At 46.0% G+C, this 25,571-nt stretch overlaps 1 protein-coding gene across 1 annotated transcript in view; it reads right to left on the minus strand.

Moving 5' to 3' along the window:
* Positions 1-9,122: 9,122 nt before the first annotated feature.
* Positions 9,123-25,571, minus strand: part of LOC122542739 (protein phosphatase 1 regulatory subunit 14A-like) — a 56,294-nt gene continuing 39,845 nt past the window's right edge. The window contains exons 2-4 of the mRNA XM_087984119.1: positions 22,210-22,290; positions 22,078-22,110; positions 9,123-9,421 (exon numbers count right to left, since the gene is read on the minus strand). Of these exons, the coding sequence (XP_087840245.1) occupies positions 9,332-9,421; positions 22,078-22,110; positions 22,210-22,290 (204 nt within the window). The 3' untranslated portion in view covers positions 9,123-9,331. The remainder of the gene's footprint in view (positions 9,422-22,077; positions 22,111-22,209; positions 22,291-25,571) is intronic.

Below are 25,571 nucleotides of genomic sequence, written 5' to 3' on the forward strand. Positions count from 1 at the left end.
TGAAGGGCTTATGCCCGAAATGTCGATTAATGGAACCCATGCTTACAGGGTGAAGTTGAAGGGTAGAAAAGAGAGAGTTTCCACACAGCTTCCTGTTGAACTTCCAACCAGTTCAAGACTGAACTAAAACAGCTCAGCTCAGCTCAGTGATAGAGCTGACCGCTCCCCTTTCATTATACAGGTCACTTCTAAAACATGACCACCTTGGCCTGAAGTCTCATCTGTTTACATAGAAACAAAAGGCCTCTCAAAATCCTTTTCAGCTCTGTACCAAACCAGACTGATCGGAGCCCGGCCTGGTTTATTGCCCCTCTGAAGAAAAATCAAGGACAGAGTCTCCTTGAGCCAAGGAGCCTTTTAGTTAAAAAAAGGACTTGATTTGTGACACCTCCCCCCTTAAAACAAAAATGAACCATCAATACCAAACGATAGCTTCATTTTTAACCCTTCAAACCCCGGTTAGTAGTCTAAACACACATATACACTCTACTAACCATAAACATGCAAACATGCACAACCCCATGCAAATTCACACTGCGGTACACCCACCATTGAATGCCTCTGTATCTCATTCAAGTCTCGATAACGCATCGACAATCACGTTTTCACGAGCTGCCACCTGCACAATTGTCACATCGAATGGCTGTAACTACAAGCTCCATCTAAACAGGCTGCGTTTGTGTCCTTACATTTTGCCACAAATGTCAATGGGTTGTGCTCAGTGTATATGATTGTCCCAGACACATTGCTAGTAACATAGACACTGAAATGTTGTAATGCCAACACCAAGCTTCAAGTCTCTTTCTCCACCGTTGAATCTTTCTGTTGGTGAATGTTTAACTTCCTGGAACAATACTCGATGGGTCTTTCTCTCCCCTCGTCATCCTCCTGCAGGAATACCACACCGACACCCACATCACTGGCACCTTGAAAGCCTTTGTGTATTTCCGGTGTGGCTAGTACTGGGGCAGTGGCTAACACCGCGTTTAGGCTGTCAAATGCCTTTTGACAGTCTGCTGTACAGTGAAACGTCTTGCCCTTTTTTAACAATTCGATGAGTGGAGCAGCCACACTGCTAAAGTTCGGCACAAACTTTCGATAAAATCCATTCAACCCCAGGAACTGTAGTACTGCTTTTATTGTCGATGGTGTGGGAAATTCCCCAGTTACTTTCGTTTTCACATCCCGTGGGGCCATTTGTCCATGTCCAATATCAAGGCCCAGGAAGGTGACTTGGGCTTTGGCAAATTAACTTTTAGCTGGGTTTCCCACCGAGCCTGCCTTCCGAAATCAATCTAACAAGAGTGATAAATACTGTAAATGTTCCTTCCATGAGGGACTAAAAATCACCAGGTCATCAATGTACAACATACAGTTGATAATCCCGCAATGACCTTATTAGTCAGTCTCTGAAATGTGGCTGGAGTGTTTTTCATACCAAATGGCATGACTTTGAACTGACATAGTCCATTTGGTGTTACGAAAGCTGAAATTGCCTTTGCTCTCTCTGATAGAGGTACTTGCCTATAGCTTTTGAGCAAGTCCAATTTAGAAATGTAAGTTGCTTGCCCTCCAACTTTGACACAGTCCTCCAACTGTGGAATTGGATATGTATCAGCCTTTGTAACGGCATTGACTATGCGATAATCCACACATAACCATTGGGTACCATCTGGCTTTGGCACCATGACTATGGGTGAGCTCCAGTCACTGTAACTCACTTTGATTATGCCATCTTGGAGCATGCGCTCCATCTCCTTCTGAATCTCTGCCAACTTTAGAGGGTTATGCCTATAAGGATGTTGCTTAATTGGAACAGCATCTCCCTATATCTACATCATGCACAACTAGGTCCGTACTTCCCAGTTTAATTCTGCATATCTCCCCATGTAATAGTAATAATCGTTTAGGTCATTTCGATTTCCTTGTGCAAGGTAACTCAATAATGTATCCCAATTTTTGACAACTTCCTCATTGTCCAACTTGATTTGAGGAATGTCCAATTCAGAATCCTCTGAACGTGGTTCTTCCTTCTGTACTATAATCATTAACACCATCTCCTCTTGCTTTCCTTCCCTATCAAAATACTTTCTGAGCATATTCACTTGACACACTCTGAGATTTCTTCCTGTCTGGAATCCTTATCAAGTCGTTCACCTCACTCAATTTCCTCTTAATTTGAGACGGTCCACTAAATCTTGCTTTTAAAGGCTCCTCTGTTACTGGAAGTATCCAATACCGTATCCCCAATTACAAATTTGTGATGTCTTATCTGCTTCCTGTTTCACTGTATGCTGTGATATTTTTAAATGTTGTCCAGCTAACTCTCCAGCTCTATTTAATCGCTCCCTAAAATTTGACCCGTACTCCAAATGGGTGGTCTCTGAATTCTGACTTATTAATGTCTCCTTCATCAATTTTAACGATCCTCTTACTTCATACCCCAAAATTAATTCAAATGGACTGAATTTGGTCGATTCATTCAGTGCATCTCTGATTGCAAAAAGTATAAACGAAACTCCCTTATCCCAATTATCTGGATAATCCTGACCATAAGCCCTCAACATGGTCTTCAGTAGATGGAGCATCTCTCTAGTGCTCTCAGTGATTCTGGATGGTAGCATGAATTGCTTTATTCCCAAGTTATCCATAATCTCCTTGAATAGTTTGGATGTGAAATTTGATTCTTAATCTGACTGGATCTCTATTGGTAATCTGTATCTAATAAAAAAATTTACGTAATTCTTCTACAACCCTTTTTGCTGTGATGTCGCAAAATCGGATTGCCCTCTGGAAATCTAGTCGACACATCCATTATTGTTAATAAATCCTTATTCCCACTTTTTGTTTGAAGTAGAGTACTTACACAATCAATCAAGATTCTTGTGAGAGGTTCCTCAAATGCTGGAATAGGTATTAAAGGTGCAGGTTTTATTACTGCCTGGGGTTTTCCAATTAGCTGACATGTATGACGCGTCTGGCAAAATTCAACTCCCTCCTTGTGTAGTCCAGGCCAGTGAAAAGGTCTTTGTATTTTAGCCTGTGTTTTCCTCACCCCTAAATGACCTCCAAGTGGTAGCTCATGTGCCACTCGCAGCACCTCCTTTCTATACCCTACTGGCAAAACAATTTGATGAATCTCTGCCCATTTCTCATCTGCCCATTTCTCATCTCCATTTCCTCATTAAGACATCATTTGTTAAGTAACAAAACACAGGAATGCATTCACTTTCCTTCTCTGTTAATGCCTTTTGATATAACTGTTTTAACTCCTCATCTTCCTGGTGTAATTCAATCAGCTTAGCAGAGCTAAAGATACTGGCATGTTTACCTATTTCCTCCTTCTCTGTTCCACTTGTCTGATCAAGAAAAGTCTCAGATAACACTATGTTAGCTTCCTTATCTGTGCCTTTTGATCTCTCCTGCTTCAGCTTGTGCCTCTGTGATCTTGTGATTACACAATCAGGGAAAATTCCTGGATAAATATCCTTCAGTTTCCTGCATTTCCAATGGCTTTTCAACTAGAGTAGGCAGCACACCTACTGGTGAATCAGATAAATCATTTGCAATGACAAACTGTATTCCTGGAGTTGCGAGTTTGTCCAATACTCCCACCACAGATTCTTCACTCTTCTCTGGACTCTCTAGCCTCACGTTACATAACTGAGTACTTTTTGTCTCACCGTGAATTCCTGATACCGGTATCTTTCTGGCAATATTCCCTCAGGAGTACATATCTCCTCATCCTTCAGCATTACAGACTGAGAGGATCCTGTGTCCCTTAATATTGTAACCTCCTTACCTACTGCTCCTGGCTTCTGTGAATAAACTTTACCCTTGCATGTGCATTTTTTAAGCAGATCTGGCACTTGCTCCTTAGAACATAGAACATAGAAAAATACAGCACAGTACAGGCCCTTTGGCCCTCGATGTTGCGCCGATCCAAGCCCACCTAACCTACACTATCCCACTATCCTCCATATGCCTATCCAATGCCTGTTTAAATGCCCTTAACCAATCTCTGATCATATTGTACACTCTGAGGTAGTTGTCTAACTTCCCTTGTGCTTTTTGTAACTAGTCCAACAAAAATCCCAGGCTTGTCTGGTTTTCCTACATCTGGCTTTCTCCTAGCCCACCAACACTGTGATTTTGTGTGGCCCACTTTATTACAATGAAAACACTGGAGCTTTTTAACTTCTTTGTCCCCCTCAAGGGTTTCTTTTTTACCCTGTGGGAAGTTATCCTTGCGATCTTCACTGAGATCTACCTTTCCCTTTCCCCGTGAGGATTTCTCTCTGCCCCAGTTTCTATCCCTCAGGGACTGAAATTGATTCTGGAAGCCAAACCGAGTTTTATGGACCAGCTCATAATCATCAGCCCCTCCAGCTGCTAACCTCGCTGTTTTAACTCACTGCTCTTCCCCAGGAGTTGCATTACTTCAGGCGGTGAATTTTTGAATTCTTTCAAAATAATCACCTCCCTCAGGGCATCATAGATTTACTCAATTTTTAAAGCACTTATCCATCTATCGAAATTACTCTGTTTGATCCTTTCAAACTCAATATAGGTTTGACCAGGGTCCCTCCTTAGAATCCTGAAACATTGTCAATAGGTTTCTGGCATAAGCTCATATGCATTTAAAATGGCTTTTTCACTTCCTCATACTCCCCGGATACCTCCTCTGATAGGGATGTGAATACTTGACGAGCCCTACCTACAAGTTTAGTTTGGATCAACAAAACCCACATTACCATTGGCCACTACATTTGTTTAGCCCCCTTTTAAAATGAGATGAAAAAGGCTTCCACATCCTTCTCATCAACTCTAGGCAATGTTTGAACGTATTTTAACAGTTTTGCGCTAGGTTCTGATGACCAGGGGCTTGCTCACCCTCCTCTCTTCCACACTAAGCCTACCCTCAGCCTTTATCTCGCACTTTTTCAGCTGACTTTCCTTTTTAAGTGTCAGTTTTTAAAGTTCAAAAGCTCTCTCTTTTCTCTCTGTTGTGCTGCTCTCTCTTTTTCTCTTCCGCTTTTAATCGTAACTCAAACTGTTCCATTCCTGCTGCCCTCTCCTTATCTCTCGCCTCTAACTCAAGCTGCTTTATTTGCAATTGAATCCTTGCCATCTCTACAGATTCTGATGGTTTCTCCAGCAGGTTTAAATACTGAGCTACTGCTGTAATTATCCCTCCCTTCCTCACAGAAGCAGGCAGTTCCAATTCCAGCTTCTCTGCTAAGTCTTCCAGCTTGGCATCATTCACCTTTTGCAAAACTTCCAAAATCACCACATCCACATCCAGAAAAGGTTTAGCGACGGAAAGGGCCATTCTTATCCCGAACTTTGTCTACCCAACCAAACCAACACCCGAAATAAAGACATTAACACCTACCACTCGCTGTTTGAAATCCCACAAGGAGTCCCCAATCTATTATGGACTAGGCCAGACCACTCAAAATGTTCTTAAGCAGGCAGCCCAGACCACAACTTTGCAATTTGCTTTGGTAAGTGCACAGTGAAAATTACCCGGAGTAAGTTAGCAAGGTTGACTACCAGGTTTAAAACAGACAAAACATGTATTCACAAAATTACACAATGAAACACAAAGAACCCCTACAGAACTCAGTCTATCGAAACTGGACTTAATTATGCTGTTCCGAATATACACAACAGTCCCAATAAGCAAACTCCCTTTAAAACCCAGTATAAATGGAACACATGCTTACAGGGTGAAGTTGAAGGTAGAAAGAGAAAGAGAGAGAGAGAGTTTCCTCACTGTTGAACTCCTCACCAGTTCAAGACTGAAGTAAAACTGCTCAGCCCAGCTCAGCCAGAGAGCTGACCGCTCCCCTTTCATTATACAGGTCACTTCTAATGCATGGCCACTTTGGCCTGAAGTCTCATCCGTTTACATATAAACAAAAGGCCTATCAAAATTCTTTGTCATCTCTGTACCAAACCAGGCTGATTGGAGCCCGGCCTGGTTTACTGTCCCTCTGAAACAAATCAAGGACAGAGCCAAGAAAAAAGGAACTTGTTTTGTGACAGACCCTATCCCTGTAACCCTGCATTTCCCACGGCTAACCCACCTAACCTGCACATCATTGGACATTATGGGCAATTTAGAATGGCCAATCCACCCTAACCTGCACATAGAGCCATAGAGTCAAAGAGCTGTACAGCACAGAAACAGACCCTTCAGTCCAACTCATCTATGCCGACCAGATATCCTAATCTAACCTCGTCCCATTGCCAGCACTTGGCCCATATCCCTCTAAACCCTTCCTATTCATATACTCATCCAGATGCCTTTTAAATGTTGTAATTGTACCAGCCTCCACCTCTTCCTCTGGCAGCTCATTCCATACACGTACCACCCTCTGCGTGAAAAAGTTGCCCCTTAGGTCTCTTGCCCCATCTCATCCTAAACCTATGCCCTCTAGTTCTGGACTCCCCCACCCTCTGGGAGAAAACGTTGCTTCTGAGGTCCCTTTTCAATGTTTCCCCTCTCACACTGAACCTATGCGCTCTAGTTCTGGACTCCCCCACCTCTGGGAAAAAAACCTCGTCTTTTAACTCTCTCCATCTTTGGACTGTGGGAGGAAACCTACGCAGACACGGGGAGAACATGCAAATTCCACCTAGACAGTCCCCGAGGGTGGGATCGAACCCAGGTCCCTGGCACTGTGAGGCAGCAGTGCTAACCACTGAGCCACCCATCCCAGAGCCTTGAACAGACACTGTGGTGGAGGTGATGGCCTAGTGGCATTATTAAGGGACTGTTAATTCAGAGACCCCATGTGACGTTGGGGGGAACTGGGTTCAAATCCTACCATAGTAGATGAACTCAATTAAAAAAAAAACCTGGAGTTAAGGGCCTAATGAAGGCCTGAATCTGTTGCTGAATTGTTTGGGGGGGGTGCGGTGGGGAATCTGGTTCACTGACGTCTGTTAGGAAAGGAATCCTTACCTGGTCTGGCCTACGCGTGACTCCAGACCCACAGCAATGAGGTTGACTCTTAACCACCCACTGTGCAGTTAGGGATGGACAATAAATTCTGGCCCAGCCAGTGACATCCTCATCCTGTGAATAATTAAAGATCCCACAGCAATGAGGGAGTGCCACACTGTCAAAGGAGTTGAGCCTTTAAATGTGAAGTTTAAACTAAGGCTCCTTCAATGGACAGAAGGACAGCCCCAGACATTGTTTTGAAGAGCTGGAGAGTCCTGCCTGGCCAATAGTTTTCCCTCAGTCACCATCATTAAACCAGAGGATCTAGTCATTACTGCCATCTTGTCAGTGGGAACTTGTGTAGAAACTGAGTGGTTCCTGAGTTAGCAATAACTTTACAGAGTACCACATCATCCTAATGTGCTCAGGTCCATTGTACCAATCATACACAAAGTCCTCAAACTCTTTGGGATCCCTATAATCATGAAAGCTACTGGGTTAAATTACAGAATACATGGCAGACTCCGTGGAAAACCGACAACTTCAAAATAAAAACAGAGAACCCAAAGGAGGAAACGGTGGTTTGAGTGAGGTCTGAACACCGTCACTCACACTGCAGCAGATACATCGAACATGGGGCTGCTTAAAACTGGATGCTGGTCCACAACCCAAAAAAAACATCAAATCCTGCAAACCTCTGCGTTGGAACTGCGACAGAAGGAGATCTCAAAGAAGTTTCCAAAATTGAGTGGACCTGGATAGAGTAGATAGGGAGGCGTTCCTGCCTGACAAAAGCGACAAGAACAGGAAGGGTATAGATTTAAAGTGATCTGCAAGAGAAGTGAGGGTGGAGAAACATTTTCACTCAGTGAGTAGTTAGGGTGTAGAGTGCACGGTCTTAAAATATGGTGGAGGCAGGTTCAGTTGAGTCATTCAAAAGGGGCATCAGCAGGTTACTCGGAGTAAAACAGAAAGGAATGGGGGAGATACAGGAGATTGGCACAAGTGCATATAGCAAGCCAGCGCAGACACGATGGGCCAAATGGGCTCCTCCTGTGCTGTAACAATTCTGTGCTGCTGTTTGGACCCAGAAGAGGAGGCTGTGAGGCTGCACTCCTGTTTCAATGGGCAGTTGGACTCTCCTGAGTGAGCTGCAACCTGCCCAGCTGCAGCAAGGGGTCAGTCTTCTCAACCTCCAGTCCTTGTGTTGGGAAGTTCCACACTCAGGAATTTTCTCCGGATGTGAGCCAAGGGCTCCGCAGGGAGATTACACGTGACGAGGTGAGATTACAGTCATGAGGGTTGGCCATTCTGTGGAATTTAGGCTAAGGAATGATTTATTTGGGAAGTTATTAAGATATCAGCCACTTGGGGAGATTGGGAGGACTGACCGGGTGGTTTGGGAATGAGTGGGTACAGATCTTTGATAAGTGAAATTAGGGAATATTTCCATATACAGACTCTGGAAAAGTCTTCCAAAAACAAAGCCATTGATTACAGATCAGTTCTGAATTTGCACTGCAACCACACCAGCTATGTCCTTATGGAACAGCAGAGTACACTCGATGGGCCAAATGGCCAGGGTCTCCTTTGCCCGAGTCCTTTGACCCCACCTTCTTTCTGCTCTCTGTCCCTCGAAAATTATGCAGTGTTCAGCAACACATCTCAGGTACAGCAGGAGATCAGAAGCATTACCTGACCTTGTGTATTGACTGTCTCCAAAGAGCAGCAATGTGTGTGGTGGCTGGTCTAGAGGAAAGGTCTTTCCTTCTGAACTGCAGTGAACTGGTGCACATGCTGGAAATCCACAATGAAAGTACACAGTGCCGGAAACTGCCAAAAGAGATGGCAGAGAGAGAGAAAGAAACTTATGTTCCTCTACGCTTGGGTTACAGGAAGGTGACTGACCTGAAACGCTGCTTTTCTCTTTCCACAGATACCATCTGGAGCATTCTCCCAGTATTTCTTGCCCTACCTTTATCTGTGTGTGTGTGTGTGCGCGTGTGTCTGTGTCTCTGTGTGTATGTCTGTGTCTGTGTGTCTGTCTCTGTCTGTGTCTCTGTCTGTCTGTCTGTGTGTGCGTGCCTTCATTAACTAATCCATTGGAAAGCTGCTGAAAGTAACACAAGCAGAGGGATTGTGTATTCAAACCAGAGAAACCCAGAGCCTGTGTCAATCTCTTTAATTGCATTAACAAAAAAAAACAACCAAAAACAAAACATTTTATATATCCGGCAAAATAATTGCCTTTGAAAGCTTATTCTGCATTAGCAAGAGGCAAGCAAAATACATGCCATTTAGTTTCTACAACAGTGCCAAAAGAATTCTTTAAAAGAAATTCCCCTTCACAGCCCAGTAATGTCTATCAACAGCCTCTTAGTGTTGTTGGGGGGACTCCAGTCCAACCTTCTGCACCTCCACTTTATGAAGTCCCTGTAACTTCCTTAATAGCTCCGTGATGAATTCCTAAACACAAAGGAACACAAAGAATATTAGTTTTGACATCAGTTTTGGGAACATGTGTACGATTCTAGGTGGCTGACATAATGTTGAGTGCTGAAAGGATGTTCCCATCATGGGAGGGTCTAGGGCCAGAGGGCACAGTCTCAGAGTAAAAGGGCACCAACTGAAGACCAAGATTGAGGAGGAATTTCTTCTGTGAGGGTCAAGAGTCTTTGGAACTCCTTGCCCCAGAGAGCCGTGGGGGTAGAGTCCGTGCGCATATTTAAGGCTGAGATCGAGAGAATCTTGATCAGTCGGGGAATTGAGGGTTACAGGGAAAGTGGATGTGAGGAGTGTGGGAGCAGGGGAGTAGGCACTGCGGGGTGGCTGGTGGGGGGTGAGGTCGATCCCACAGTGGGGTGGGGAAGGTCGAGTCTTTGTGAGCTCAGCGTGACCAGACGCTTACGGATTGAGGGGTCGAACCGTTAACTATGCCTTTGCGTTCCTACCAGTTAGGAGGAGGGACTGTAATGTTTCACTTTCTAAACATTGTTTTCCTGGTATTCCTGCTTTATGCATAAAGGACCCTACACTGAGATGGAGCTAAAATGGCACTGTATGTGGCAACTGGCAAATCTTTCACTGCACTCTTGAGATTACGTGCGACAGTAAAGCTAATTCCATTCAATTAATTCTAAACAAACAGTCATGATCCTATTGAAAGGCACAGCAGGCTTGAGGGGCTGAATGGCCTATTCCTGTTCATTTCCTTGTGGTAATATCCAACGCTGCTATTTCTGTGCTGCCTCACCCTGACAGTAAAACAACTCACAGTCAATGGGCATGGGCTCTTGTGGTATAGTGGTAATGTTCCTACCTCTGGAATAGGGGGTCCAAGTCCCACCTGTTCCAGAGGGTGGACTGTACCATCTCTGAAGAGGTTGGTTAAAAGTGTCCACACGGCGCAATTGAAAACAGTGGTGTCCTAAACCCTCATCCATAACAAGGTCAGTGTTTATTACCCTTCCCTATTTACCCCTTGAGGGTCTCACTTGGCTATTTCAGGGGGCAGTTAAGAGTCACCCACATCACTGCAGTCACATGTAGGCCAGACTGGGTAAGGAGGGAAGATTCCCCTCCCTCAAGGTCAGGACATTAGTGACCCAGATGGGTTTTTCCCACCGTCACTGACAATTTCTCACTCACCGTCACTGAGATGGACTTTCGGTTCCTGATCGATTCAAGTGAATTTAATTTCCACCAGCGGAATCCCGCTCTGATCTGCTCAGCATTAAATCTGAGCCCCCCCCCCCCCCCCCGGGACATTATCACCATGCCACTGCATTTACGTAGCACCTCAGGACATTCCAGAATGCCAATGAAACACTCATGGTGTCCCCGAAGGAAGTGTAAAGGAGAACGCGTGGCGCAGTAACCTCCCACTAACAGCGATGCGACAACAGCCCCCCTCCTTATTTTGAGATGTCGGGGTGAGGAATCAGTATGGGGGGGTGGATGAAGCCTTGATTCTCTCCATTGAAATAGCGCCTTGAGATTTTTTGGATCTACCCACCTCCCGGCCCTTCCCCACCGAAGGGGGCTTTGATTAATGTCACATCAGAAAGACAGCATCTCTGATTCCGTCAGGACTTAATGGGAATGTTAGCTTTTATCATGGCCTCAAATCTCTGAGATTCAAGCTCATCATGAGGGGCATGGATGGGGTAAACAGACGAGGTCTTTTCCCTGGGTTGGGGAGTCTAGAACTAGTGGGCATAGGTTTAGGGTGAGAGGAGAAAGATATAAAAGGGACCTGAGGGCCAATGTTTTCACGCAGAGGGTGGTACGTGTATGGAATGAGCTGCCAGGGGATGTGGTGGAGGCTGGTATAATTGCAACATTTAAAGGCATTTGGATGGGTATATGAATAGGAAGGGTTTGGAGGGATATGGGCCGGGTGCTGGCAAATGGGATTAGATTGGGTTAGGATGTCTAGTCAGCATGGACAAGATGGACCGAAGGACGAGATTAGGTTGGGATACCTGGTCGGCATGGATGAGTTGGTCTGTTTCCATGCTGAAGAACTCTATGACTCTAATTAGCACCAACATCCTGCTTTTAGTGGGACAGTAAACTCCTCCCCTCCCCCTTGTGCTATGTTTAGAGTCAATGATGGGAGGCTGGAAGAGCAGAGCAGCTCAGACAGCATCAGAGGAGCAGGAAAGTTAACGTTTCAGGCTGGCCTCGCTTCTGTTGACCCTGACTTCCAGCATCTGTGGTCTGCACGGTCTCCCATACTTCACCTGCTGTCTTGTACTTTTGGCTGTAACTGCACAGGCAGGAAGTTCATTGCAACACGTTCACCTCCCAATAAACCGGGAATAAACGGACCAAAACACATGTACCTCACAACAAGGACAGGAACCACTCCAGGGGATAACAGACCGCCCTGAACAAAACTTTCTTGGCGCAGTCTTAGGTTCTTTTCCAAAGCTGCATTTAGACGTAAAGCCTAGCAGAGGTTGGCACCAACACCGCGTTCTCTGCTTGCGTATCCCCTGGCCTGTACATTACCCAGATTTTTAAACAAAAACAATGCAGGCGGTTGACCCACATTTTGGTTTTCCCTTGGTATATCTTCACCATTCACATCTCTCCCGATGCTGTAGCTTCCAGACCCATCCCAGGAGCCAGAGCGATCTCGGGTGCAGTGCAAAGGGTGTGCTGCACTCCCTGGCAACCTATTCCCTCAGTTTGGACATTCAGCCAACGCAGAGGGGTGCTGGCAGATGGCACTAGATTGGGTTGGGATAACTGGTCGGCATGGACGAATTGGACTGAAGGGTCTGTTTCCGTGCTGTACTAGAACATAGAACATAGAAGAATACAGCGCAGTACAGGCCCTTGGGCCCTCGATGTTGCGCCGATCCAAGCCCACCTAAACTACACTAACCCACTATCCTCCATATACCTATCCAATGCCCTCTTAAATGCCCATAAAGAGGGAGAGTCCACCACTGTTACTGGCAGGGCATTCCATGAACTAACAACTCGCTGAGTGAAGAACCTACCCCTAACATCAGTCCTATATCTACCCCCCCTTAATTTAAAGCTATGCCCCCTTGTAATACCCGACTCAATACGCGGGAAAAGGTTCATACTGTCGACCCTATCTAACCCTCTAATCATCTTGTACACCTCAATCAAGTCACCCCTAAACCTTCTTTTCTCTAGTGAAAACAGCCCCAAGTGCCTCAGTCTTTCCTCATACGATTTTCCTTCCATACCAGGCAACATCCTGGTAAACCTCCTCTGCACCCGTTCCAATGCCTCCACATCCTTCCTATAGTATGGCGACCAAAACTGCACACAATATTCCAGATGCGGCCGTACCAGAGTCTTATACAACTGCATCATGACCTCAGGACTCCGGAACTCAATTCCTCTACCAATAAAAGCCAGTACGCCATATGCCTTCCTCACCGCACTATTTACCTGGGTGGCAACTTTCAGAGATCTGTGTACATGGACACCAAGATCCCTCTGCTCATCCACACTACCAAGTATCCGACCATTAGCCCAGTACCCCATCTTTTTGTTATTCTTCCCAAAGTGAATCACCTCGCACTTAGCTACATTGAATTCCATCTGCCACCTTTCTGCCCAGCTCTGCAGCTTCTCTATATCCTGCTGTAACCTGCCACATGCTTCCTCACTGTCAACAACTCCTCCGACTTTCGTATCATCCGCAAACTTGCTCACCCAACCTTCTAACCCCTCTTCCAGGTCATTTATAAAAATGACAAACAGCAATGGTCCCAAAACAGATCCTTGCGGAACACCGCTAGTGACGGCACTCCATGAAGAAACTTTGCCATCAACTACTACCCTCTGTCTTCTTCCATCCAGCCAATTCCTAATCCAAACCTCCAACTCACCCTCAATGCCATATCTCCGTATTTTCTGCAGTAGCCTACCATGGGGAACCTTATCAAACGCCTTACTAAAATCCATATATACCACATCTACCGCTCTCCCCTCATCAACCTCCTTCGTCACCTTTTCAAAGAATTCAATAAGGTTTGTGAGGCACGACTTGCCCTTCACAAAACCATGCTGACTATCCTTGATCACATTATTCCTATCTAGATGTGCATAAATCCTATCCCTTACAATTCTCTCTAAGACTTTGCCCACAACAGAAGTGAGACTCACCGGCCTATAGTTACTAGGGCTATCCCTACTCCCCTTTTTGAACAAGGGAACCACATTTGCTATCCTCCAGTCTTCTGGGACTACTCCTGTAGACAAAGAGGACATAAAAATCAAGGCCAATGGCTCTGCAATCTCCTCCCTTGCTTCCCAGAGAATCCTAGGATAAATGCCATCAGGCCCAGGGGACTTATCTATTTTCACCTTTTCCAGGATTTCCAACACCTCTTCTCTACATACCTCAAAACCCACGCAGACGCGGGGAGGATGTGCAAATTCCACACGGACAGTCGCCTGAGGCTGGAATTGAACCTTCTGGTCAACATCTGGACTCAGCCAACATCGGATTGTCTCGGCATTTTTAAAAAAATAAATTTGTGGGAGCTTGCTGTGCACAAACTGGTTGTTTCCCGTGGTGACGGGAAAGTAACCCCTTGGTTGTCAGGAGCTCTGGGATGTTTTTAACGTTGTGGGTCAAACCAGAGCTCTCCAGGAGAATAATGAAGATTCTTTGACCATTTCCCTTCCTCCTGTAACGTCCACTGAATGAAGAGGAGAAGGCTACTCAGCCCATCCGTCCTGATCGCAGCCTCAACTCCACATTCCCGTCTAGCCCCCCACCACCCCAATATACTCTTTATACAACCCCTACAGCGCAGAAAGAGGCCATTCGACCCATTGAGTCCGCACCAACCCTCCGAGAAGCATCCCACCCAGATCCACACTACCCTGCAACCCGACATTCCCGATGGCTAACCCACCTAGTCTGCACATCCCTGGACACTATGGGTGATTTTCCAATCCACCCTAAGCTGCACATCTTTGGACTGTGGGAGGAAACCAGAGCACCCGGAGGAAACCCACGCAGACGCGGGGAGGATGTGCAAATTCCACACGGACAGTCGCCTGAGGCTGGAATTGAACCTGGGTCCCTGGCACTGTGAGGCAGCAGTGCTAACCACTGAGCCACCGTGCTGTGTCAGTTAAGAGTCAGGACACAAAACCTTATCTCAGCTTTACAAATATTCAGAATGAGACTCATCTCCATGGAGTTGAAAAGAATGAGAGGTGACCTCATTGAAACATCTTGGATTCTGTAAGGGGCCTGACAGGGTCAATACTGAGAGGGTGGTCCCCCTCACGGGAGGGACTAGGGCCAGAGGGCACAGTCTCAGAATAAAGGGGCTCCAATTTCAGACTGAGATGGGGAGGAATTTCTCCTTGCTGAGGGGTGAGAGTCTTTGGAACTCCTGGCTCCAGAGAGCTGTGGGGGCAGAGCCCGTGTGTATATTTAAGGCTGAGATCGAGAGATCCTTGATCAGTCGGGGAATCGAGGGTTACATGGAAATACAAGAAAGTGGACGTGGGGAATCTTGGATCAGCCGGGACCCTATTGAATCGTGCAGCGGGCTCGAGGGACTGAATGGCCTCTACCTGTTCCTATAGTCGTTGTTCACCGAACCAGCCTGTGAACAGAGTTTCCACAGACCCGTGGCCCTAAGGAAAAATATTCCTACTCAACTCCGCCTTTAATCGGAGAGCCTTTAATTTTAGGCTGGGCCTCCTAATTCTAGACCCTCTCACAAAATGATTTCCCATCAGGAAAGGAATGAGTAAATGGCTGTAGGACCCCTGGCTGGTCACACTAGGCCAGGGGCCCCTGCACTAAGCCAGGAGGAAGTTAACACCCAACATTTACAGACAAGGTTGTGTGGAGTGACGTTGTTTTGATCTCATGATGATGAAACCATCAGGACTAAAAGCCGAGAAGTCTATTCTTATTCAAAATCCGCAGGAAAGACTCCAAGTTTTTTTTAATTCACTTATGGGATGTGGGTGTCACTAGCTGGGCCCAGTATTTATTGCCCGTCCCTAGTTGCCCCCTTGAGAAGGTTGGGGTGAGCTGCCTTCTTGAACCGCTGCAGTCCATGTGCTGTGGGTTGACCCACAATGCCCTGAGGGAGGGAATTCCAGGAATCTGACCCAGCGACACTGAAGGAAGGGCGATATATTTCCCAGTCAGGATGGTGAGGGGCTCGGAGGGGAACTTGCAGGGGGTGGTGTTCCCAATGTTTCTGCTGCCCTTGTCCTAATAAGGCAATATCCCTCCAATTCTGGCCTCCTGAACATTTCCTGATTTCCATTACTCTTCCTCTGCTAGCCAGCCCCTTAGCTCTGGAATCCTCTCCTGGATTTGGAGAGTGACCACGGGTAACATCCTTCTGTACCGGAGCGATTTTGTCAACAACTGACTCCGTTCAATTTCAGGGAACTTAATGTCAACTAGCTTCAACAAAAGAGATATCTTTTGAGACCAGGAAACAGCAGAATTGTTTAACCGTATCATGATCCGTGGAAAGGATAATAACCGCTGTCCTCCCTCAATCCAATCCCAGCAACTCTCACACGTCGTTTAGAGTCATAGAGATGTACAGCATGGAAACAGACCATTCGGTCCATGCTGACCAGATATCCTAACCTAATCTAGTCCCATTTGCCAACACTTGGCCCATATCTCTCCAAACCCTTCCTATCCATATACCCTTCCAGATACCTTTAAATGCTGTAATTGTACCAGTTTCCATCACTTCCTCTGGCAGCTCATTCCATACGCACACCACCGTCAGTGTGAAAAAGTTGCCCCTCAGATCCTTTTTCAATCTTTCTCCTCTCACTGTAAACCCTCTAGTTCTGGACCTTCTCACCCCACAGAAAAGACTTTGTCTATTTATCCTATCCATGCCCCTCATAATTTTGTAAGTCTCTGTAAGGTCACCACTCAGCCTCTGACACTCCAGGGTAAACAGCCCCAGCCTGTTCAGCCTCTCCCTGTAGCTCAGATCCTCCAACTGTGGCAACATCCTTGTAAATCTTTTCTGCACCCTTTCAAGTTTCACAACATCTTTCCGATAGGAAGGAGACCAGAATTGCACGCAATATTCCAACAGTGGCCTAACCAATGTCCTGTACAGCCGCAACATGACCCCCCAACTCCGTACTCAATACACTGACCAATAAAGGAAAGCATACCAAACGCCTTCTTCACTATCCTATCTACCTGGGACTCCACTGTCAAGGAGCTATGACCCTGCACTCCAAGGTCTCTTTGTTCAGCAACACTCCACAGGATCTTCCCGTTAAGTGTATAAGTCCTGCCCTGATTGGCCTTCTTTAGCATTGCGTGTCACAATCACAACCTGCTTCTAATTTTAACATGATAATCCCTTTTAAGCACGTATATATTTTTTAAATTCATGGGAAACCAGCTGAATATTTTGAGTAAATCATAAACCGAGTGATTGCCATGTGCTGATCTGATCTTGTTTTACTGTCACCAGCAAGTGAATGTTGTTTTTTCCCTCTTTTCCTTTAACAAACTCGCGAAAACATTTTGACCAAGACTTCTTTGTGACCTGTTTGGAGCCTCCTTATGTGGCTGAGTGCCAGCCCGTGTCAGTGCAGCTTGTCATTATGTTCACCATGAGTCAGTTACACAGTCTCTCAGTACATTCACTCTAGGAGCAGTTAAACCGAGATACGACCATAGGAACCAGGAGCTGTCTGGCCCCTTGAGCCCACTCCCCCCATTCAATAAAATCATGGCTGATCTTTATCATGGACCCAGCTCCAGTTACCCACCCCCTCACCATAACCCTTCATTCCTTTACTGTTCAAAAATCTCTCTTGGCCTTAAAAACGTTCAGTGAGGAAACCTCAGCTGCTTCCCTGGGCGGGGAATTCCACAGGTTCACAACCCTCTGGGTGAAGAGGTTCCTCCCCAGCTCAGTCCCCCTTATTTTGAGGCAATGCCCCCTGGTTCCAGTTTCACCCACCAGTGGAAACACCCTCCCTGGTGCGATTTTATCTATGCCCTTCCTCATTTTGTATGTATCTATAAAACCTGGTTTCCTCCCACAATCCAAAGATGTGCAGGTTAGGGTGGTTTGGCCTTGGGAAATTGTCCCACAGTGCCCAGGGATGTGTAGGCTAGGTGGATTGGCTATGGGAAACGCAGGGTTATAGGGATAGGGTGGATCTGGGCAGGATGCTCTTTAGAGAGTCGGTCAGACTTGATGGGCTGAATGTCGTCTATCTGCACTTTAGGCATTCTATGATACTGGCTTTGACCCATGCCCTTTAACACCATGGTTTAACAAAAATATTTCACTATCCCATTTACAATCCTACATAAACCCCACCCCCTGCCAGACAGTGATGTTTCCACTCTGCTATTTAATTTGTGATCTTCGATTTGAAAAGAGGGACAGGAAACTCTCTGACTTTGGTCAATCACTTTGAATCCAGAACATTTCCAGGGAAATGCTTCTCGCTGAGGTCACTGAAATTTCACTCCGATAAGATCCAGCCATCGTCAAGTGCAATTATTCACCATACTTCAAATGAAGAGCTCATCAACAAGCGAGGTCAAGTGGGAAACCATTTCACAGGGACATTCCCAGACATCAATCCCAGGGCAACACTTCAAAGCTAACTGTACCCTTCACTTGGCAAGGAACCAGCTCTGAGCTGAGGATTGTTACTAGCTCATTCCCTTTCCCTTCCTTAATCATCACTGCCCGAATATGCTTTGGTGCAAATTTACTTATTAAAAAGATTTACAAACTAAGAGGCCATTTGGTCCCTCGAGCCAGCTCTGTTATAGAGATGTACAGCACGGAAACAGACCCTAGGTCCAGCCCGTCCATGCCGACTAGATATCCCAACCCAATCTAGTCCCGCCTGCCAGCACCCGGCCTATATCTCTCCAAACCCTTCCTATTCATATACCCATCCAAATGCCTTTTAAATGTTGCAATTGTACCAGCCTCCACCACTTCCTCTGGCAGCTCATTCCACACACGTACCACCCTCTGTGTGAAAACAGTGCCCCTTAGGTCTCTTTTATATCTTTCCCCTCTCACCCTAAACCTATGCCCTCTAGTTCTGGACTCCCCCACTCCAGGGAAAAGGCTTTGCCTATTTACCCTATCCATGTCACTCATGATTTTATAAACCTCTATAAAGGTCACCCCTCAGCCTCCGACGCTCCAGGGAAAACAGCCCCAGCCTGTCCAGCCTCTCCCTGTAGCTCAGATCCTCCAACCCTGGCAACATCCTTGTAAATCTTTTCTGAACCCTTTCAAGTTTCACAACATCTTTCCGATAGGAAGGAGACCAGAATTGCACGCAATATTCCAACAGTGGCCTAACCAATGTCCTGTACAGCCGCAACATGACCTCCCAACTCCTGTACTCAATGCTCTGACCAATAAAGGAAAGCATACCAAACGCCTTCTTCACTATCCTATCTACCTGCGACTCCACTTTCAAGGAGCTATGAACCTGCACTCCAAGGTCTCTTTGTTCAGCAACACTCCCTAGGACCTTACCATTAAGTGTATAAGTCCTGCTAAGATTTGCTTTCCCAAAATGTAGCACCTAACATTTATCTGAATTAAACTCCATCTACCACTGCTCAGCCCATTGGCCCATCTGGTCCAGAGCCTGTTGTAATCTGAGGTAACTCTCTTCGCTGTCCACTACACCTCCAATTTTGCTGTCATCTGCAAACTTACTAACTATACCTCTTATGCTCACGTCCAAATCATTTATGTAAATGACAAAAAGTAGTGGACCCAGCACCGATCCTTGTGGCACTCCACTGGTCACAGGCCTCCAGTCTGAAAAACAACCCTCCACCACCACCCTCTGTCTTCTACTTTTGAGCCAGTTCTGTATCCAAATGGATAGTTCTCCCTGTATTCCATGAGATCTAACCTTGCTAATCAGTCTCCCATGGTGAACCTTGTCGAACGCCTTACTGAAGTCCATATAGATCACGTCTACCACTCTCCTCTCATCAATCCTCTTTGTTACTTCTTAAAAAAACTCAATCAAGTTTGAGAGACATGATTTCCCACGCACAAAGCCATGTTGACTGTCCCTAATCAGTCCTTGCTTTTCCAAATACATGTACATCCTGTCCCTCAGAATTCCCTCCAACAACTTGCCCAACACCGAGGTCAGGCTCACCGGTCTATAGTTCCCTGGCTTGTCTTTACCACCCTTCTTAAACAGTGGCACCACGTTTGCCAACCTCCAGTCTTCCGGCACCTCATCTGTGACAATCGATGATACAGGTATCTCAGCAAGGGGCCCAGCAATCACTTCTCTAGCTTCCCACAGAGTTCTCAGGTACACCTGATCAGGTCCTGGGGATTTATCCACCTTTAACCGTTTCAAGATATCCAGCACTTCCTCCTCTGTAATCTGGACATTTTGCAAGATGTCACCACCTGTTTCCCTACAGTTTATATCTTCCATATCCTTTTCCACAGTAAATACTGATGCAAAATACTCGTTTAGTATCTCCTGCGGCTCCACACAAAGGCTGCCTTGCTGATCTTTGAGGGGCCCTATTCTCTCCCTATTACCCTTTTGTCCTTAATGTATTTGTAAAAACCCTTTGGATTCTCCCATCCCTAATCCTATTTGCCAATGCTATCTCATGTCCCCGTTTTGCCCTCCTGATTTCCCTCTTAAGTCTACTCCCATTTCCTTTATACTCTTCTAAGGATTCACTTGATCTATTCTGTCTCTCCCTGACACATGCTTCCTTCTTTTGCTTAACCAAATCCTCAATTTCTTTAGTCATCCAACATTCCCTATACCTACCAGCCTTCCCTTTCACCCTGACAGGAATATACTTTCTCTGGATTCTTGTTATCTCATTTCTGAAGGCTTCCCATTTTCCAGCTGTTCCTTTACCTGTGAACATTTGTCCCCAATCAGCTTTAGAAAGTTCTTGCCTAATACTGTCAAAATTAGCCTTTCTCCAATTTAGAACTTCAACTTTTAGATCTGGTCTATCCTTTTCCATTCCTATTTTAAATCTAATAGAATTGTGGTCACTGGCCCCAAAGTGCTCCCCCACTGACACCTCAGTCACCTGTCCTGCCTTATTTCCCAAGAGTAGGTCAAGTTTTGCACCTTCTCTAGTAGGTACATCCACGTACTGAATCAGAATATTTTCTTGTACATGCTTAACAAATTCCTGTCCATCTAAACCTTTAACACTATGGCAGTCCCAGTCTATATTTGGAAAGTTAAAGTCCCCTACCATAACCACCCTATTATTCTTATAGATAACGGAGATCTCCTTAAAAATGTTTATCAATTTCCCTCTGACTATTGGAGAGTCTTATAATACAATTCCAATAAGGTGATCATCCCTTTCTTATTTCTCAGTTCCACTGAAATAACTTCCCTGGATGTATTTCCAGGAATATCCTCCCTCAGCACAGCTGTAATGCTATCCCTTATCAAAAAATGCCACTCCCCCTCCTCTCTTGCCTCCCTTTCTATCCTTCCTGTAGCATTTGTATCCTGGAACATTCAGCTGCCAGTCCTGCCCATCACTGAGCCCTGTTTCTGTAATTGCTATGATATCCCAGTCCCATGTTCCTAACCATGCCCTGAGTTCATCTGCCTCCTCTGTTAGGCCCCTTACATTGAAATAAATGCACTTTAATTTATTAGTCCTACCTTGTCCCTGCCTGCCCTGACTGTTTGACTCACTTCTGTTCTCAGCTGTACCCATCTCAGATCGGTCTCTTTCCTCACTATCTCCCTGGGTCCCACCCCCCCACCTTACTAGTTTTAATCCTCCTGAGCAGCTCGAGCAAATCTCCCTGCCAGTATATTAGTCCCCTTCCAATTTAGGTGCAATCCGTTCTTCTTGTACAGGTCACTTCTACCCCAAAAGCGATTCCAATGATCCAAAAATGTGAATCCTTCTCCCATACACCAGCTCCTCAGCCCTGCATTCATCTGCTCTATCCTCCTATTCCTGCCCTCACTAGCTCGTAGCATGGGGAGTAATCCTGATATTACTACTCTCGAGGACCTCCTTTTTAAATTCCTGCCTAACTCTCTATATTCACCTTTCAGAATCTCAACCTTTTCCCTTGCTATGTCATTGGGGTAAACCCGCTTTGCCAACTGTATGTTCACACAACAGCGAGAGCCCTGGGGCATAACCCTCAGTCCCCAGCCTGTTCAGCCTCTCCCTGTAGCTCAGACCCTCCAACCCTGGCAACATCCTTGTAAATCTTTTCTGAACCCTTTCAAGTTTCACAACATCTTTCCGATAGGAAGGAGACCAGAATTGCATGCAATATTCCAACAGTGGCTGAACCAACATCCTGTACAGCCACAACATGACCTCCCAACTCCTGTATACTCCACCCAAACAGGTGTGGAGGCTAGATCAATGATAGTATTTAAAGGAGGTAGATTGTCAAAATATTAAATGTTCTGATGAGTTGATGCAGACCAGCCATGACTAACAGCGCAGACTTGAAAGGGTGAATGGCCTACTCCTGTTTCTTATAACCAATATTCTCTTGTGATTGAGGACTGGGAAGATGAAATAAGTTAAGAAAAGATATTTAAAAGAAAAGACTTACATCTGTATTTTTCCTGCACAGTCTAAGCATTATCTGGAAGACAAAAACAGTGCCATGTTTTAGAGGCTCATTGAATGACCATCCAGACCCCTCACCCCCAGGTCCTGAGAGTGTCAGATCAACAGACCAGACCTGTAATTGGCTTCTCCGTTCTCCGTCAGTCTGAAGTTCCAGTAATTCATCTATATTCACCTCTTCAGGCATCTGCTCTTCCTGTACAAGGTAGAGGGAGAGATTAGGACCAGCCGTCACCAACCCATTCTATTCCCCACAAACCCCTTGTACCAACACACCCTCACCGCGCTGCTCCCTCAGATGTTCCTGCCTCACAGTCCCGGGACGACGTCAGGAAAGGTCAGCAACTTGGCCTTGGGTTTAAGGGAGGGGGTTAGCTCAGTTGGGTGGACAGCTGCTTTGCGATGCAGCGTGAGTTCAATTCCTGGATGGACTGATGTTACCATCTTCTCATCGTCTCCCCCTTGTGGTGACCCTGAGGCGGTCTCTCACCACATCCCCACGGATGGCTGTACATTCTCTCCCTATCCCTCTTCGTCTTCCTTATCTCCTTGAAGAAACAGTATATCGCCTTTAAATCTCTCTCAATTTCTCTTTCTTGAGCTCAATGCCAATGACTTATCTTGATTACACTCCTGGGGAATTTTTCTAATTCACTTGTGGGATATGGGGGTCACTGGCTGGGCCCAGCATTTATTGCCCTGTCCCTAGTTGCCCCTTGAGAAGGTGGGGGTGAGCTGTCTTCTTGAACCGCTGCAGTACATGTGCTGTGGGTTGACCCACAATGCCCTTAGGGAGGGAATTCCAGGATTCTGTCCCAGCGACACTGAAGGAACATCGATATATTTCCAAGTCGGGATGGTGAGGGGCTTGGAGGGGAACTTGCAGGGAGTGGTGTTCCCATGTATCTGCTGCCCCTTGTCCTTCTCGATGGAAGTGGCCGTGGGTTTGGAAGGTGCTGTCTGAGGATCTTTGGTGAGTTTCTGCAGTGCATCTTGTAGATGGTACACACTGCTGCTACTGAGCGTCGGTGGAGGAGGGAGTGGGTGTTTGTGGATGTGGTGCCAACCAAACGGGGGCTGCTTTGTCCTGGATGGTGTTGAGCTTCTTGAGTGTTGTTGGAGCTGCCCCCATCCAGGGCAAGTGGGGAGTATTCCCTCACACTCCTGACTTGTGCCTTGGAGATGGTGGACAGGCTTTGGGGGGTCAGGAGGGGAGTTACTCGCTGCAGGATTCCCAGCCTCTAGGAGCCATTATGTTTATTTATATGACTGCATATGCAAATGCAATTAAATAGGCTATGACTATTATGTTAGGTTACTAATTCCCAATCCTGCTCTTTGCCAACATTAGAATGTATTGAGTACATTAATGTTAAGTTCTTCCCAAGGAACACAATGTTGTGGAAATAATTGAGATAAATTAGGAACAGATGGGAGAATTGGCTTTACGATCAGTAAAAAGTTTAGTTTAATCTTGAACATTTCCAGATATTCCCGAATAAACACAAGATGAGGAAAGAGAGGAAAAGCAGCAGTGGGAATGACTTCTCGTTGAACATAAAGAGAACCACAACGTTTAGATTCACAGAGATGTACAGCATGGACACAGACCCTTCGGTCCATCTTGTCCGTGCTAACCAGATATCCTAACCCAATCTGATCCCATTTACCAGCACTTCGTCCATATCCCTCCAAACCCTTCCTATTCACATACCCATCCAGATGCCTTTTAAATGTTGCAATTGTACCAGCCTCCACCACTTCCTCTGGCAGCTTATTCCATACACGTACCACCCTCTGAGTGAAACAATTGCCCCTCAGGTCCCTTTTAAATCTTTTCCCCTCTCACCCGAAACATATGCCCTCTAGTTCTGAACTCCCCCAACCCAGGGAAAAGTCAAGATTAGAGTGGTCAGGCAGCCTCCGAGTAGCAGGAAAATCAATGTTTCGGGCAAAAGCCCCTCATTAGGAATGAGGGCTCCTATCCACACCCCTCATGATTTTATAAACAAAGCTCACCCCTTCAGCCTCCAACGCACCAGGGAAAACAGCCCCAGCCAATTGAGCCTCTCCTTGTAGTTCAAACCTTCCAAACCTGGCAACATCCATTTTCTGAACCCTTTCAAATGGCATTTATATAGCACCTAGAATGTAGTAAACCCCACGAGGAGCTATTAAAACTAACGTTGACAATGAGCTACATAAGGCACATGATCAGGAGTTTGGTGGAAGAGAAGGATTTGAGGGAGCATTTTCAAGGAGGAGATGGCGAGATGGAAAGATTTAGGTCAGGAATCCCAGAGCTCAGGACCCCAGAAGCTGAAGACAGACCTGATGCAGAGACCCAGAAAACGCATCCTCCATGGCTGTTATTAACCTTCTGAATGGACCTCTCAAATTTCCAATCAAACGTTGATCTCACTTTCTGCGTACTCTCTCTGCAGCACCGACATTGTATTCCTTGCTTGGTTAAATCACCCTGTGATATTTGCACAGCATGATCGGACCAAACTACATGCAAAACAAAACGTTTCACTGTACTGAGGTACATGTGACAACAAAACCAACTCAAAGATGACTAATGCTAACTTAACAGCTCACTCACTCACTCATGCAGAAATCTGGAGAATTGTGACCTCGAGGTTAAAAGGTCAAAACTGAATCATGGGACACCAGTTAGGAAGACAAGACACTGGTTGAGAATCCCAGCAGCTTGGTTGCTGAACTCAGGATGACTTCACTAAAACGGTGCCAGGACATCCCTCAGCATGTCCATTAGGATCTCGAACCAAGAGATTCCAAGATCCCTTTCTGAATTGGTCAATACTAGCCAGAGTGACAGTCGGAGAACGTACATGGGGATATACAGCATTGAAACCTGCCATTCGGCCCAAACAGTCCATACTGGTGCCCCAACCTTCTCCCATTCCATTGCATCTCAACCCTATCACAATATCTTGCTGCTATTCAAAGTTTACCCAAGATCCTCAGACAGCACCTTCCAAACCCATGACCACTTCCATCTAGAAGCACAAGGGCAGCAGATACATGGGAACACCACCCCCTGCAAGTTCCCCTCCAAGCCCCTCACCATCCTGACTTGGAAATATATCACCGTTCCTTCAGTGTGGCTGGGTCAGAATCCTGGAATTCCCTCCCTAAGGGCATTGTGGGTCAACCCACAGCACATGCGCTTCAAGAAGGCAGCTCACCCCCACCTTCTCAAGGGGCAACTAGGGACGGGTAATAAATGCTGGGCCCAGCCAGTGATGACCACATGCTGCAAAAGTTATTTTCCTCCTATCGGAAAGATGTTGTGAAACTTGAAACAGTTCAGAAAAGATTTACAAAGATGTTGGCAGGGTTGGAGGATTTGATCTATAGGGGGAGGCTGAACAGGCTGGGGCTGTTTTCCCTGGAGCATCAGAAGCTGAGGTAAACCTTACAGAGGTTTCTAAAAACATGAGGGGCATGGAT

This window comes from Chiloscyllium plagiosum, unplaced genomic scaffold (genome assembly GCF_037043375.1).
Source record: "Chiloscyllium plagiosum isolate Xiang-an unplaced genomic scaffold, Cpla_swu_hap1 HiC_scaffold_47, whole genome shotgun sequence".
NCBI classification, from domain to species: domain Eukaryota; kingdom Metazoa; phylum Chordata; class Chondrichthyes; order Orectolobiformes; family Hemiscylliidae; genus Chiloscyllium; species Chiloscyllium plagiosum.